The sequence below is a fragment of the Cyprinodon variegatus genome, unplaced genomic scaffold, assembly GCF_000732505.1.
Source record: "Cyprinodon variegatus isolate N-32 unplaced genomic scaffold, C_variegatus-1.0 Scaffold100, whole genome shotgun sequence".
NCBI lineage: Eukaryota > Metazoa > Chordata > Actinopteri > Cyprinodontiformes > Cyprinodontidae > Cyprinodon > Cyprinodon variegatus.
The window spans coordinates 527,256-545,403 of NW_015150553.1; the positions used below are offsets into that span (position 1 = coordinate 527,256).

Here is an 18,148-nt window from a genome sequence, read left to right on the forward strand (position 1 = left end):
TTAAATACAAACAACAGCAACATCTTTTTTTAAAGATTAAAATTAGAGTTATTTGAAGAATTTCTTTTAAATTAGTCCTGAAGCTCAATTTGTTTGTTATAAGGGAAAACCATCAAGGATCGTATCCTGGATTTAAAGTTTTTAAAGCTTTTTTTTTTTATCAACGTGTAAGTGTCCTACAAATTCTAGAAAATTCCTTATCTGCTACCTCCCACTGTTATCTAGGCAAAAGCAACTGCAGGCTTTTCAATCAGAATGACATCACATTGACTTCTAAAGAAAACTCTGACACTGACCAGATGGAGGAAAAATCTAGGTTTGAACTGCATCAGCTTCCCTTCAATAACATAAACGAGGGGAAAGGTTGCATTTCAGTACCTATGAACTATCACAGTCACTTTGCTGTGGCTGTTCAATTCAAAGGATTGTTATTTTATCAGCTGTTTGGGTGTAACACTACATCTATCTTACAAGATAAGAATATTGGGTACATGATGATGGGTTTAGGAATGCTTAACAATATTCTAGGGAAAACTAAAAACTCACAGCCTATTTTATTATTTAAAGCTTGGTGATAATGGGCTTCCTTCTTTTGCATGCACAACTTACTTACGGTAGTTATTTGAAGGATTTGAAACTTACAATGTAACAACACATTCCTTAGGAGATTTTGGTTCCCTAACCACAGATGTAATCCAACAGTTGCAAAATATTTTCCTGCCTTACCTCATGATGTGAATCTAATCCACATCCCAAAGGTGATCTAATCTGTTGAGAAGTGGGGGCTGTGGAGGTTTTTGTAGTACAGTTACCTCATAGTCAGTTTTAGGTGAGATCAAACTCTGTTATTTTTAGACTTTACACAGCCAGAAGCAGCCAGAAGATTATTGGTAAACTGTCCCCATTAACGGATGGTTATCAAAAAATTTTCAGGCGGGCTTTGGTATTTCCTCAGCAAGCGCTTAGCTAGTACCAACACCAGGTGTGTCAAGAAAATATTCCCTTCACTGTAACACCGATGCAATCATCATGCAAGAAGCATTCGTACGAACCAAACCCGTTCGTAAATCGTTTGTACAATTGATTTGAGAGAAAATATGAAGACAGAAAAAAGAATAATGTGGTGTTTGATTCGAACAAAGCAGAAAAAAAGTGTTTCTTTTCTTAGATTTGTGTTCATCAGTTGACTGAAGCTTTGCATTCAGCTTCTCTGGCAAAATAAAAAAAAGGCACAGAATGCATGAATATAGAGCACAGCTGGATTTTAGACACACATCTTAGACATGTAGCTTGGTTGAATTCTGCAAGTTATATGCTATAAAATTACATTCAGGCATGTTCTAGAGTGGCTTTTATGATATGAATAAAAAAAGATCTATAAAGGATCTATAAATGTATAGGCAGGATGGCAATGCTGCCTGTTCTCATTTAATTATGTAAGAAATCTATTTAATATAAATGAAGCCACAAAATATTTAGAAGAATATTTAAAAACAAATAACTGTTCAATTTCCTCTTCTGAGAAAGAAAGAGATTCTAAGGTATAGGCTAACTGAGTAAAACAAATATTAAAGAAAATATTTAGGTAAAATAGGCAAATTGGGAGCAAGGCTCAATAGCCCCCCTGTAGGTCTGCCCTTGGTGCAGGGTAATGCAAGATGATTTAGGACAAATTAAACAGATTGATTGTGATTTCAGCTGTTTTAGTAGAAACATTTTCTTCACACTATGCGTTAAACAGCCCAAATTATTTTGATTTAACTTTTTTTTTTGTGGCTCAAGGATGTTATTGTGATTCATTTATTTCTCCTTATTTGGCAAATAACAATGAATTGTAGCCACCAGGCTGTTTGCCACAGCTGTTTTTTTCTTTTTTTTGTCGGTAAAAATCTGATGACCTTGGTTAGCAATAGACTACAGTTTTTATATTATGAACTGGTATAATGTATTGGTTAATTAAAAGAAGTTAAAGAGGTGACAGAAAATTCCTTAACTTTGCTTTGTCGGTAACATAGCAACAAATTGGCACATTTCGCTGTCTAACAAAAACACTTGGCAGTTCACTGGTACCCTGAGGTGTCTTAAACACAAATCATGAGGGGAAACAGACACATTAAATGAAAAAGGAGGAGAAAGGAGGGAATGTTTCCAGCAGCTTACTAATGAACCCAGCATGAGCTAGGAGAAAGGTGGAAAGGGAACTGACAATATTTCAGCTGAAAAATAGACTATAGATGTGGATAAAAGTGTAATATAGGTAGATGAAGATTAAAATAAACTGCTGCCATAGATGCCTTTCAGAGTTTATACTTCAGAGGTTAAAAGTCTATGTAACAGCAAATGCATGTTACTTCAAAGTTACAGTTTGCCCTGTATAGTAATGTTTTAAAGTACAATATTAGAGAATTTTTACTCCACTAAATATGAAGTAATTTTGTATTGCCCCTTTTGAACAGTAATGACATCATGAGGCTTCGCATGAAAAGTAAAAGCATCTAAACAGTTAAACAATGAAAAAATTAAATGTGAAAAGCCTGTGAAGTTTCAGTGTGAGAGGAAGGAAAAGACAACATGTTATCTTCTGCTGCTTTTTGTTAATAATGTCTGGCAACTGATGATAAATGATAAAAATGAATAAAGTAATAAAATAAGAAAAATAAGGACAGAAACTACAAATGGAATAATCAAAGAAAAACAACTGTTCATCCTCCTTAGAAAAAAGACAGCTCTTACCAAGATAGCTGGAGCAAGATTGAGTTTTCCATTGTAAGCTTCTGACTATAGGTCTGCTGAAAAGGAAGCAGAGATATTCTACAAGAGATCCACTCAGACACATACTAAATCTAAGGGATTTAAATATATATGGAAATAAAATGTAAATATTTATACTAATGTTGGCCCTGCTATAGACTGGTGACCTATCCAGGGTGTAACCAGGCTTTCACTCATAAGACTCTTGAAGAGGGGGACAAGAACCTCTCACTGTAATCAGAAAGCAGTTTGATTTTGTCTCATCAATGCTTATAATGAATAAGAAGTGCCTTCACAATCATTGAATGGCTTGTAATTAAAAAGTGCAAAATTCTAAATGCAAAATACTATTGCTAATTCCAGTTCACATCACAGTAACAACGCTGGTTACTAATGACTGGATGCTGCCCTAACTAATGTGCTTCAGATAAACTTTTTTTCAAAAGGTGGTTTCTGTTTTATGCTTGTGGTGAATTAAAGGTAGACAGTGTATGAAGTGTGTAAGAATTTATACAACTCTGACTTAGAAGCCTGAACACCACTAAAGTGGAAAACTTGTGGATGTAAATAAATACAGTCAATGATTATTTATCACAAATATGAAAAAACTATAACTGTGCACAGTTACAAACTTTGGGTAAGCCACATGTGATTTCATAATAATAGTCTATAACTAAGAAGTGCAGGTATCCAATCAGAAACTTTTGAGTAAATCTGGATATAGCCTGGACAGAAAATAATAGAAAGCATTAAAATTAAATGTGAATAATGGCAAATGTCTGGGACAACTGTGAATCATTTGAAAAAATACATTTCATTTGATTTGGAACAAGTCTGCCTAGAGTGCAATGTATGGTTTAAGAGTGCACTGTCCTCCTAAACTTACAATATGCAAATATTCATCACTTACAGGAAGAAATAAAGCTTCTTTTTTTCATTTGAAATCAGAGCAGCTGACTCTTCAAAGTTTTGTGGATCCTTTAACAGTCCTGGCAGTGCTAAAGAGGAGTGCTTTTGGCTAGGCACGAGACATATTTGGCAAACAGTGAAGAAGAACAATAAAAAAAAAAAAAAGCAAAGACAGATGATCTCAGATGATCTTAACACAATGTTCTTGGCCTCATAATACCAGTGGATACCTTTCTCTGACCATAATGTGACTGGAATTAGTATTTTATATGGAAAGAAATAACTCATTTGGAAAAGACATGCAAAGATATGTGTCTAATGCTTCTCCTGGTATTAAGATATCAGTGGTAGATTCAGTGTGGCTTTCCAATGATGACAGCAACCAGTTTTAGATAAGTTTTGGCAACTTCCAAAGAGCGATGAAGGACAGAGGCAGGTGGGCCCAGTGTTGCATTCTTGGCTAAGGAGCATCTCTGACAACTGTCACCTAAATAACTGGCAAAGGCAGCCACAGGGAGGGAACCTATAAGTACCGTACATCCATAGTACTGCAGACTTTTGTAGCTACAGATGTCAAACAGCTTCACTGCAAGGAGATCACTAATATGTTGCTCTTTCATATTATATTCACATTGACAGATGACATATTGATGCATTTTTTACTCACAGCAACACTGTTAATGTTGAAACAATGAAAACTTATACACACACATATATATATATATATATATATATATATATATATATATATACTATGTCAGTTTCTTCTTCTTAACACAACACTATGCCAAATGTCTGCCAACAGGATAAACTTGAGTGCAATCATGCAAATGATTATTTTGCTGATATTTGAACCCTTTTAAACATAGGGCTCTTGTTACTTGCATCCCAGTTCCAAGTAAGCATGGCATACAAAGTGGGGCCCATTTCAAAGAAGGTTTAAAAATAGACAGTATGTAATTTTATTAAAGTATCAGAGTTACCTATATTCAGGTAATACCCACATCCCTTCCACAAATAAAACAGCCAGTTATGTAACTCAGACCTTCTCGTTTTTCTGATAAGAAGCTATGTTTTACATTTATAAAGACCTCCTTGAAAAACCATGCACTAAAACAATGGTGCTCTCATCATAATAGCAATATCATGAGTGCTATACTCAGGCTGCTTTTGGAGGTAAAAATATTAAAATCAACTGTTGTAGATGTGTAGTCAGCCTACTGCTAAAAAGTTCAAATATCTTAGAGTATGAGAGATTATAGAACATTTATTGGCATGTTTTAAGCAAAGGTCAATGCACATAGTGCTCTGAGCTGCAGGTATTCTTCATTTAGGAAGTGTGGTGGAAAAAATTTTGATAACTTCTCAAAAGATACTGAAGAAGACAACAGCAAACCCACTGTAGAACAAGTGCTACTTATGTTTTGGATGCTGTGCCAGTATATAGTAGTTATACTTAAAAATCTAGGATGTGCTTTTTACAAAAACTTTAAGAGCAACTCCCGAAATATATGCAGAGGGACGTTTTTTTTATTTTTCTGAACTTGTGCATTTTCAAGTTTTATTTGTGGTGTACAGGCTGTTTGTAAACCTCCCTTGAACCTGGACCCAACCCTTTTCATGTCATTAGCACCTTTTCGTGGCTTAAACTAACTCACACAGCTGCTTAAGCTTCAATCTGTATGATTACTTAAATATTTGTGTGGCTTGCCTTGGTTTTCAGTCAATGCCAAATGTTCAGTTTTTCCATCAATGTTTTGAGTGACTGATCAGTGTTTACAAAACCGATTAAACAAGGGTGCTCAAAAGTAGGTTAATTGTTAAGTTAGCGATCCAATTACACATTACGGTCCTAGCACTTCTGGCTTGCTGTTTCTTAGTTTGGACATTATGACACCCAGGAACTCATGGCTGTGCCATTGCAAATGAAATAGAAAGCACCCACATACACAGAGACCTTTTAAACAGTCATGGGTTTTAGAGTGACCTCACCACAGGAAGCAAACCTTTAAGCCAGACACTAATGGCTGAAACACATTATAACAGAATACAAAGGTGGCTTTGTTCAGTAATAGAATAATTGAAATGAACAGTTTAATGCTTCGGTGTACATCTAACTGGAATAACTAGTAATAATGAGGGCAATTTTAAGTTTGAAACTTTGTGTTTTCCTGAAGGAGACCAACTCAGGACACCATCATTGGAAAGGAAAACTGTTGCTGTTTCTGTAAATCCCTGATATTTTCCAAAGTAGGAGGTTTTCCACACTCACACATTTTCTAAACTTCAACATCATTCCTTTCAGGTGACACTTCCTCCCTGCTTTATCTGGATCAATATTTTCCTTGCTCTCTTCTTTTAAGATCCATTTTTCCAAGTTTTATCTACTTGTTAGACAACCTCATAGAATTCCAACATAGAATACATTTTTCTGGGTCTTCTATATATCTTTACAACTAAATGATTGTTTTTTTCTTTTTATTGGTTTTATCTAAATCTTCATTGATTGTGCTTGGTTATATTTTTTTTAATTTAAGTGATATTTTAATCCAAATGTTTTTTTTTTCTCACTTTAAACAACTGCTCGCATAGTAAATCTATTCATTTCAGACAGATTTTCAAAAACAGCAAAGACTTTAGAGCTTTGCTTGTCAAGTAAAGCTTCAAATATAATTTTTGATCTCTCTCAACACTTTCATTTTCTAAACTCTATACCAGGGGTTCCAAAATAATTTTTATACCAGGCCACTTCTGCATCATCAACTTTATAAATTGCTGTGAGGGGCTGGATTTGGCCTGCAAGCCTTGAGTTTTACACATAAGTTTGATAATGTCTTTTTTAATACCAGAAAAAATGTCTGATCTACAGATTCTTTCTGTTTTATGTTACTTTTTTTTTTAAATATACCCTCAATGGCAAATCCTTTATTACCATCAATCATCGACTGCATCTTATAAGTGTTGATCTGCTTTAGCATGTTTCATTTATTGCAGATAGACCACCATGAAGTATTAAGAGAAACCGGTTTATTTTTCAATTGCAGCCTCATTGTTTTTTAAGGACTGTGGATGTAGCACATAACTCCAAAGTGCGGAGTTTACTGAGTATGAATAATTGCTAGACCCCAGACAATCAGTCTTAAAAGGTAAAAAAAAAAGGTACTAATTGATAATCCTAAAAGAGACTTTGGTGTATTTAATTTGTGTCTATAAAAACTATCTAGAACCTGCATCACATGAGCAACCTTATAATAGAATATCAAATAATATTTTGTAGAATTAAAGCCTCTGTGATGGATTATTATACTGTATATCATGGACACAGAGATATATAAAAAACATACATTTTATCCCTTTATGGTTTTCTTTAAATGATGGAGGGGTGAATCGAGTTCTAGATAATTTGCCAAAACTTTTATTTATTTAATGTGCCTAATTAGCCCATACAAATCATCATTCTCCATTTAAATATGTCCTGTAAGGGTAAATTAATTTGAAATTTTTACATCATGTTCATTATAAAACTGCTGCACGTCACTTTTTTTTTTATCAATTCTCGTTATGAAAAAAAAACAATAAGCTGTCTATTTACAAAATGCAGACATACAGACGGATAAGATATTCTTAACTTTTCTCCCTGTCTGTTCACAGTTAACATTCCAATTTTATGATAGCAAATAGAAAACCCAATCAAAATGTACTGGTGAAAGGGGAAAAGGAAAAGAGAACAGAGTGACTCCCATAAAAACTAAAAGAGACAACGAGAGGAAGCTGTTTGTTCCACTGTTTAAACTCAATAAAGCCCAGATGGTGACTCTGGTGTGACACTGTCTGAATACACAAAATGTCCATCACGGAATCAGCAAGCACCAAACATCAAACTGAAATGAAACTCGGAAACTTGTTTAACTTATAAAATAAGTCATTGTAAGAGATGCAAATATATATCAGACACTACAACTTTATAGAGTTAAGTACTAAATAAAGTCAGGCTGAAACGATTATTTGGATGAATCATGATCGATTAATCGTTAACTGGAGTATAGAGACTCTAAAACATGCCTTTAGCTTACAGAGCAACCCATTTAGAGCTGTAATTATAACAAAATTGTAAAAAATATATATCAACATCTTGCATTCAAGATTTAAAAAAAAAAAAAATTCTGTCAGTATGCTCTATCCAGAAACCCTCAATGGGAAAAGTTTGAGTTTCACCTGGTTTAATTTCGTAAAACATCTTCTGGAACGTATCGCTATCAATTATTAGTCAACAGATTAATCGGTTTGCTAAATAATCGTAGTTGCAGCCCTAAAATAAAGGCAATTTAATGTTTATGATGATGTCTTTAATGCACAAACTGTAGATTTAGCAAATATACAATTGATAAGCAAAAGCTTCATTTTCATATCATGACCCTATAAGATGTATTTAAAATATTCAAATACTGCATAACTACTGTGTGTATAATTTAGGAGTTTGGCAATTTAATTGTTTTTGGAGTACAATGCAACACCAGCTGTTTAAAGGTATAGTGCAGGATTTTTGTAAAAAAAAATGCACATGTACAACCCTGTACCTGTTCCTGAGTGGGAACACCTATTAAAACGTGTGCAAGTGCGTGCACAAGCACATTTCTCCTCGAGCACACTCTGTTTAAAAATTGCTGTTTGCAAAGTTGCTGGTTTAACTACTTTAAAAAAAAATGAGCCTGTAGTGCTGTAAACAAAAACAAAAAATAATAATAAAAAAAGATTGACAATTAAGAGTACCACTTATTTTGATGATCCACCCAGAAAAACAACATCTTCCACTATTCCTTTAAGTTTTAAAATCACAGCAAAAATGCATACTCGTCATGTAAAATATATTTTTCAACACTCATCCAGTCTAGCATGTGGATCTGTTTATTATTCAGCAAACTGTTTAATCTGCTCGTAGGTACTAAGATGTTTTAGTCATATCAAATGCACTCCGACTTTCCCTCAACCTGACCACACCCCTGTTTAACCCTGTCCTCTCATCCCCATATTTTATCATACCTACTGCCATTACAGATTTTGTTGGCCTTTTTGAAACGTGTCTGTTGATGAGGTTATGGTTTTAAATCACACTTATAATAAACTTTAAACTTAAAGTTTTGTAAATAATTCTCAAACATATTACACTTTTAACTAGTTATGCTTACATTTATTGCGAAAAAATTCACAGGTAATATATCTTTTTTTTCAATGTACAATAATCTCATGCTGTAATCTGCGCTGTGTGGTAGATTAATTATTTTAGGGGCCGCTGCTCTCCACCTGTCCCTGAACCACCTACAGCTCCCAGGAACCTACTTCAGGCTGCTGTCTGACTCTCAAAGAAAGCCACACACAGACACTAGTTTACAAGAAGTAATCCAGTATTTACTGCAGGCAGACATTTTTCTGCCATTAGGCCAGAAGTAAATATCTCTATTTTGTCATTGTTTGGACGCAGATTAGAAGATATGCTCTGACCGGAATGAGAAGAGGAGTGAGTGTAGTAGTCCACTTAAAGGGGAGAGAGTAAAGGAGCCAAGAAGTGACACACAAAAACATAGAGTAGTGCAAAAGATTTTACCTATTGTATATACAATAATGTATATTGTTTTATTTTTAATGGTCTAGTTGATTGAATGCTTTTCATTATTTCATGAAGGGAAAGTATTGCAGCCTTGAACATCTCACACTATTTAAGTAGAAACATACACTTGTACGGTTGCTGCCAAAGAACCAGCCAATCCAAACCACGAGATCCTAAATCAAGCCTCACAAACACACTGTTTAGCAGAAATGCTTGAGATAAATCATCATCACTGTGGGGGATTCCTGTTTAAAATTAGGCCTGAGGGAAAAGTTGGACATCCACGTGTGAGATGCTATTCTTTTTGTTTGAGTTATTCTTCTTTCCATCAGGGAATGAAAAGTTTAGGCAGAACTATTGGTGTAAGTATATGTGAAATATATTAATAAATCACAGCGACAACAACCATGATTAACGGCCTGGATGGGGAACGCTCAGGGTTTAACTAGGAAGTATTCAAATTATAGACAGTTATTTTTTGTTTTCTTTGTGAAAAGTGTAAATTGTTTGTTTTTGTTTGTGTTTTTTGGAGACACAATGTTATGCTTACTTCTGCAGAGTGAGGCTAAGGTTCCCAACGCAGGTCTTGATTTTGTTTTGGGCCTCCAGGTGGTTCATGCCCTCTGTAGAAATACCGTCAATGGAAAGAACCATGTCTCCAACTGCAACACCACCTTTAGCTGCTTTCCCACCATCCGTCAGCTGTAAAAACACAGAAACCACAAACTGCTTTAATTATCTCTGTCATCAGCAACATTACAGCCAAGATTACTGGGCAGCACAGTGGAGGTCGAGTCGAATTAGGAAGCAAGATCATTCAAAGACTGGCTCTTTATTACAGCAGGAGGGGTCTATTTACATTACCTTGTACATGTACAATAGAAGTAGGAATCCTTTATTCTTTTTACTTTGCGTTTACTGGCCACGAATTGTGGTAGTTGTAAAACACTGGCTTCATTTATTACCACCTCTTTCAAAGATGTTTAAAAAGCCTCAAAATATAAATGTCTGTTGTTGTAGCACATGAAAATGAAATTTAATTTAATTTAATGAAACTGTTTCATTAAATTAGTGGTGGCTCACCGGTAATTACGGTATCAACTATCTAGTTAAAATATTTTGTTTTTTTGTTTTTTTTTCCCATGAGCAGATAATGAAACTACAATTAAAAATGTTGGCTAACATAACCAGTTTTAGAAGTATAGATGTAATGGAAGGGGAATTGCTTTAAACCATCTGGCTGGATGAAAGCAGATAAATATCTTGTAATGATTGTCAGCCAGACTGTTTGTTTTAAAAATAACATTTAATTGCTCACCGATTGAGTAAATAAAGGCAAAGACTGGTTTGAAGGGGGGCATGAGATCTATATACTAAACAGTTATAAAATAGGTTTATACATTTATTTTGTACTTTTTTTATACGCTTTCTAGGTATGCTATCCACTTTCCACAGTAACCTGGGTTTAACTATCAACAGTGGTGTCAAAAGTACACACATTTGTTACTCAAGTAGTAGTATAGATACTGCAGTATAAAAACACTCTGATAAAAGTTGAAGTATCAACTTGACCTCTTTACTCAAGTAAAAGTGAAGTATTACACTAGTTTTCACTAGATGTGGATGGCATCAATGACCTGCATTGGAATGGCGCTCATGATGTGAAATAAAATGTAAAAAAAACAGAAAGTACAGATACTTGTGTGAAAATGTAATTAGCAGAAGTCAGAAGTAGGAAGAAAAATAAGTAATGTAGTAAAGTATGGATACCTAAAAAGTGTACTTAAAAAGTGTACTTAAGTACAGTAAAAAAAGTATTTGTACTTTGTTACTTGACACCTCTGACGATCAACCATGTTAATGTAAAATTATCTCAAATATCTTTTCGCACCTGAGGCAATTTATCCATAATCAATACTAAATAAAAGAAATGATACAGATGGTTAGGTTATTCAGAAAAACAGCTGTTTGCATCATAAAATTCAGTGGTTGAGGGTGGGGATGTTACATGCTGAAATCTGATGATGTAGGATGTGTATAAATGCAGCTGAAGCGCCATCATTTTGTCATTTGTGTTTTAGAATGGCTTACTTAGGCATTGCGTTAGGCAACAGACACTGTAAACTGTAAATTTTCTCTAAAGATAAAGTAATTAATCATACATAAAAACAAAATTTTGTCATTATTCTGGAAGGAAAAAAGGAGAAGACTGCATGGTTAGACATATACCACCTTCACAGCCTTTGAAGAAACAGAAGCTGATTACTTTCAGGTTTAAAGGCTTGAGAGAATACAATTGGCACTTCTTTACAGCTGTTGCTTGTTTAAACTGGGTGTCTACACATGACCAAATCTAAGTGAGCTCATCTGTTTGGGCTAACTGTATTTATGAAGTGGTCTTTTTCAAAGGTGTAAATGATTAACATTTTGTTCTGACAAGAAAGTATTTTTTTTTATCCTTTTTTGACTCACAAGGGTCATAGACCTAATTGACCTGTGCTATTTTCTACAATACACAGAGGAGCATTCTTATATGAAAACACAAACAGAAGTAAGAGCAGACACTGACAGCGCTAATAAAAGAGCCTGTGCTGTCGGATTAGTGCAAAGACTCTGCCGTCCAGACCCTTTTATAGTCATATTAGCCCAACACACGCAACATCATTCACCACCCCTCTCAGATTCATAGAGCTGAAAGAACCAAGTAATAAGGGACCAGACATAACATTAACTACTGTAAATGTTTTAGCATGAAAAGCAGTGAGGGGTAGATGGAAAGAAAAAAAGTAGCCACAGGGTACATCTGTGGGGTCTTATTTTAGTACATTTGACCTGCTTTTTAGGTGTGTGTTACGGATATGGACCAAGTCACAAAAGATCAAGTGAAAATGTGTCCCCTAAAGTGCTCTGCTTCTGGCCCCACTTCACATATACCTCCTGCGTTTCAAGTACCACTGCTTTTCTTTTCATTAAATTAACCTAAGATAGAGGTTAGAAAGAGAGGCAAGATCTTAAAATTAAAGGTGTGTTTTGTGTTTGCAAAGACTTTATAGCCAACTTTTAATTGCAATGGTCTGCAGCATTCGATCGTGTTGGAAGATAATTGTTTCCAAATGGAGGCATCTGTTATTAATTATAGTGATAAAGGGGTTTCCAAGCTAAACGTAGTCTCAATTTTCATATCAAAGATACTTCAGCAATGTATTGTAAAATCAGAAGCAGAAATTCAGAACGTCTCAGTCTGCACAACATTTGAAGCTTTTTCAAGGAAATGATTTATGTCTCTGGGTCGTGACAGAAAACTGCAGGATTAATGGTGCAATAGTAAAAAAAAAGAAAGAAAAAAACAACAATGACATTGATAAAAGACTGTTCTCAACTGTGAGCAATAAACTTGAAACATGCTGTAAAAATAGGCAAGGACTAAGTTATAAGTTAAAGAAAAAAATTATATGATTTTGAACCTTCCCTGTTTGGCTTTTAATATATGATTAAGTAAAGTAGTTGCCCCCCCCATGGAGGGTCCTGAAGGCTTTGATGGAGCATAGCCGTACACCTGCAAATGTTTGTAACTCAGCATGGACTTCCCATGCACTGCGCCATTCAGAAAGAAAAAGATGCAAACTTTCATTGCCAAATAGATCATTACTTCAAGAAAAGAAGAGAATAACAAAAATAAATAAAAAAAATGGAAACGGGGAAGGTTAAGAGAAACATAAATGTGAGTTATAAAGTTAGTTTTTAGACATTAATTAGAGTCCAAAATGTAACAGTTTTATATTTTTTACAATAACGTCAAACAATGGTTTCCTCTTCCTGGTTCTACTATACACTGAAAAAAATAATGCAACCATTTTTGGCATTTACTTAATCATATAAAAAAAATGTTTACACAATTGTTCATGTTAGCAGGGTAGGACATAAAACTATTGTGTTAGAGTAACTAAATATGCCAAAAGCGGTTGCATTATTTTTTTCAGTGTAGGAGTCCTAAACTCTGCAAGAAATTAACTTAAGTTGATATGAAAAAATATTTTTGATGGAGCACACTGCCATTTTTGGTGTGAGCAAAGCATTTATTTTCTTTCTGCTAGTTATGTGATGTACTGCCCCTTGTGTTTTTTTGGAGGATACTGTACCACCACCAGAATGAAGTATAAATTTCCTGCGGCGCTTGTTCAGGCTCCGGCACCATCTGCAGAGAGCCTTAAGTGTGACTATAACTCAGCCTTCACAATGGCTTCTTTTGAGAATGTAGCTCACAAAAGTGAACTACTACCTCAAAGTTAGAAAGTTAATTTCCTCCTGGGACTTCTACATTTACAACCCCAAGTACTGATGGATGATAAACGAACTCCACCTTTATGTTGTTGCCAGAACCACCACAACTGTAGACTAATAAGGTATCTATATGTGAGAATTCAATCCAAAAGACTGAATTTCTGGAGGGACAGGAGTCCCTCTATTGGTACAGTATGTTGTTGTTCAATTGAAATATGGACTCTCACACAACTTAATGTTAACAGTTTCATCAAAGAATAAATACTGAATTTATTCCTGCCATCTTTGAATCTGTATGTCAAAGAACAGCATCCACTTTGACTTGGCTTCTAGAGTCAAGAGATATTTTCTAAATCTAGAAAAAAGGAAAATGAGAATTGAGCCTCTAAAAAAAACTAAACTTAATAGGATTTGAGTTACAATCAATGTAAGTACTGTTAGTTAAGAGGTTTAAGATTATAACTTTGGTGTCTCTTAGTTAATTCCTGACAAGCTGTGCTTTTAAGTGATGAATGGTTCTGGCCTTTCTCTAAAAGCTGATTAGTAAAGCAATGCACCCCAGAGAGGTTACCCTGTCCACAACAGAACACACATTTAAATTATAGCAACAATCAGATCATTGGTTACCCGTCCAACCTGTCAGGATTTGGTTGTGGTTTGAGGACCCAAATGCAGAGGCAGGAAGGCAGAGCTGAGTTTCTTGTTGATTTAATGAAATGTTAACAGACAACTGTTAAGGCAGGAATCCAAAAATCCAGAAATCAAGCATGAAAAAAGTTAAACAAACGATAAACCATGGGGAATTATGGGAAAAACAATCTTGACGAGGAAGACACAGTGAGACAGAGTTGAAGGAAGTTTGACGAAGAACCAGCACTGAGGAACTGCACAAGGAGTGTATTTATGGGAGACTGAACAAAGAGAGGACTAACGAGCAGATAGGGCGCAGGTGTGAACAAAGCAGACTGGAAAGGAGCTAGGGAAAAAGCAGAACACTAGAGTGCAACAGAGGACAACAAATAAAAACCTGAAAACCTAAAATATAACCAGAAAACACAACAAAATAAGAAATAAATCAATAAAACTAGAAATCATGGAGCAAAGTAAAACTGAAAACTCAAAAGAATACATAACAGAACCAAGACTGACACAGCCAATATCCACTTCCTCAGACTGACTAGTGTAGTTTTTAGCTGGTAAAAAAAAAAAAAAAAAAACTAATATTTTTAAGAACAGGCTTTTCTATGAACAAGAGAAAACAGTTTGTTAAAAATATTTATTATTTATCAGTTTACTTGACTCCAGCCTGACTCACTTACACAGAGAACCAGACCATTTACAGGGCCGGAAGGGAGTTTATGCTTGACACAGAAATATGCATGATGCAAGAGCATCTTCTGTAACTATAGCAGTCAAGACTGAAGCCGGAATGGAGAGATGTTTTAATGATGCCCCTTATTATGTACTAAATTATGTGGATATATCTTTAAAATGGCAAAAACTGACTGCTATACAAACTTTTATTGTAACAGGAAGTTTTGGGGTTAAAACTATAGTAATCTGATTGGTTTTAACCTGTTTCCCTTCACTCTGTCAGTTCAGGCCCTGATCCTGTCTTTCAAACCGGGCTGAACCAGTTCCTTTACAAAGTAATTTGCTGGAAATTTGGCTGGCCGGACTGAATGTAAAAATGTTCTAAACCTCCATTGTACCAAACCTCAATTGTACAAAAATAATGGTAGATCAATGAATGGCTTAGTTTTTTAAACTAGTGTACATCAATGTCAAAAGGTACCAAAGATTTAGGTTAAACAATTTAAAAGATTAGTCATAGCAAATTCATTTGGTAAGGACTCTTAAGGGAAAGTTATGGATAAAGCTACACTAAAACCTGTTTTATATTTCACACGTATTAAAGAACACCACCTCATCATAATATATTGTGGCAGGGAAGTATTGTTTCATAAAAAGACGTCTAAAACACAGTATGGAGCATTTAGAGACTTTAAAAGCAGGTCAACGTGGCAGTATGCTTTATAAGAGAAGTCAGATTTCAACACATATGCTTGCTGCTTTTAGTTCTTTGAAAATATTTTCAACACAGACCAATAAAGCTTTTCTAGAGGGCTCCAACATTGTTTGGATTGCACTCAGACCCACAGTGATGGGTCGGAGTGCTTTGAATAATGCCTGCTTTCAGCACACTGAGTGACACAGACAGCAGCCAGATGTTCTGTGTCTAAGTGAGCGAAACTCAGAGTTGAAGACAGTTCCTTCCATGTGTAAGCTCTCAGACACGTTGTTTACCTACATTTGCCAGCTTCCAAAGCACACAGGGTTTAAATTTAGGGTGAAATTCTACAGAAATGACCATCTATTGTTGATGGGCTTCTTATTTCACACACAAGATTAGGTGAAACGAGACATCTGTAGACAATTGTTATAACTACACAGTTTGCATTTCTTAGGAAAAAAAAAGAATATTTTGTAAATGAGAGGAGACAGATTGAAAAGATGGAGTGGGGGAAATTTAGAGGTGAGTGAGATGGATGAAAGAGGAAAAGAGAAAGAGCAGAAAGAAATAAAGGGAAAGATTAAATAGGTGCGTAGGACTGCAGAAGAGCAGACACTATGTCAGCCCCTATGTATCTATCCATCAATAACATGTTAACACTAGGGGAATATTGAGCATGATCTATCATCCCCCCCCCCCAAAAAAAACTGAATGTTTATTTTCAGTTTCCGTTGTTTTCCTGAACCCTAAAACTGGCGCATAATTTGATCAGTTCCACATTGTGGAAAGAAAATCAAGTTTTTGACAATCAAGTCCAATTAATTGTCTTTTAAAAGAAACTGTTGGTGTTTAAGATGCTCATGAAGTTACACAAAACATAAAATAAATGAAATTATTAAGAAAAAAAAATGCAAGGCTAATATTTAATCAGAAGATTCAATCCATTGTGTAGAGGCTATTTTTATTAAATTTTTTTGCAAAAGGATGTAATTCTTTATGTTACAGTTAGAGTTCATTATATGTTTAGCAGAAGCTTATAGATTGATTTCTAAAACTGTAATTGCCAGACACACTGTATATGATCATCTTTGTATACATATTATGGCAACATAAAAGAAATGCTTGAAAATGTGTGTTTTTCTAATATATTTGGACATAATAGATATTTGAATCAATTAATGCAATACAAGTTTTTCAATTAACATTAATAACAAAATAAAAGGTTTTAAAACTTTCTGCAAAATGTAATTTAAAGAATTTAATATCTGGTCATGAAGAATTCAGGATAGCATCACATTAATTTTGATCACACAGAGAAATCACATCCTGTAACCATGATTGCAACACAATGCAGAAAGTTTGTTTGGGCATCAGGCATTTTGTCAGTTTTGGTCTTTACTATTAAAATGAGCATTGAAACTATGGGGAGATTCAAAAACTCCCTCGGACTTACAGAAAGACGATTGTTGAAACAGAGTTGTGGGAACACAACACGGCAGCAGCTGCCAAACCTCATGAACACAACAACATAAAATTTAGAATGAGATCTGGGCAGGATATCCACAGTGTTTGCAAGCACCCCGGAACCAACTTAATCCGAGAGATCAGAATAAACTTTGGCAAAGTTTGTGTGTAAAAACAGGAGAAATTAATGAAGTTTTTCCATTGCTTAACAGTCCAAACAATGATAATATGTAGAAAATGCTTATAAGGATAAAATAAGGAAAAGATCAGATGAGGAAAACACGAGTGAGCATGTGCAACTTTTCATTATTTTTTTCCTCTTTTCAGGAGCAAATGAGGGAATGCAGGTTGTAATAGTGCAAGAGGGTTATGTGTTTCCAACAGTGTCTGTCTACACTGGCTGTGAGGTGTTCATTGTTTTCAGCTGTCTGTGTCAGCTCTATTTTTCCACTACCCCTCTGTATCACTGACCTGAGGAGAAATGTCAAAAAACTTATGCCCAAGATGTGTGGGGTCAACAGAGATGATATATTGCTCTTTCTTGGCCCTTGACTGGTACAGGCAGTGGATCTGATTCAGGGTTATAGAAATTATAAGAATCTTTCCATATTTTTTTCCTCTCAGTAAAGTATTGGAATCAAACATTCCCTCTGATAAGGGTTTCCAAATTGTTCCAAAAGCTAATATGTTTCTAATACTAAGTTTCAGTTCATTTAAAATCTTTCTTTTTAATGTTCTGTGTGAGAGTCAATGGCTCATTTTAACCTCATAACTTCAATACCCTTCTGTTGTTCTGCTGCAGGGGTGGGCAAGTCCAGGTCCTGGGGTCAGGCGTCCTGCAACTTCTAGATCCATCCTGGGTCCAACACACCTTATTATGCAGTCAGTTCCTCCAAAGTCCTGTCAATCATTGATTTACTTGATTCAGGTTTGTTGAACCAGACTCACATCTAAACGTTGCAGGATACCGGCCCCCAGGAACTGGAATTGCCAAACCCTGTTCTACTGTCTTTAATTGGTCCATCCGCCCTTCTGTCCATCCATCCATCCATCCATCCATCCATCCATCCATCCATCCATCCATCCATCCATCCATCCATCCATCCATCCATCCATCCATCCAT

At 35.2% G+C, this 18,148-nt stretch overlaps 1 protein-coding gene across 8 annotated transcripts in view; it reads right to left on the reverse strand.

The window, feature by feature from the left end:
- pdlim5 (PDZ and LIM domain 5) overlaps positions 1-18,148 on the reverse strand; it is a 64,121-nt gene that overhangs the window by 33,381 nt on the left and 12,592 nt on the right. For all 8 annotated transcript variants that reach the window (XM_015374310.1, XM_015374307.1, XM_015374309.1 and 5 more), the window contains exon 3: positions 9,816-9,967. In XM_015374310.1, coding sequence (XP_015229796.1) covers positions 9,816-9,967 — 152 coding nt within the window. The remainder of the gene's footprint in view (positions 1-9,815; positions 9,968-18,148) is intronic.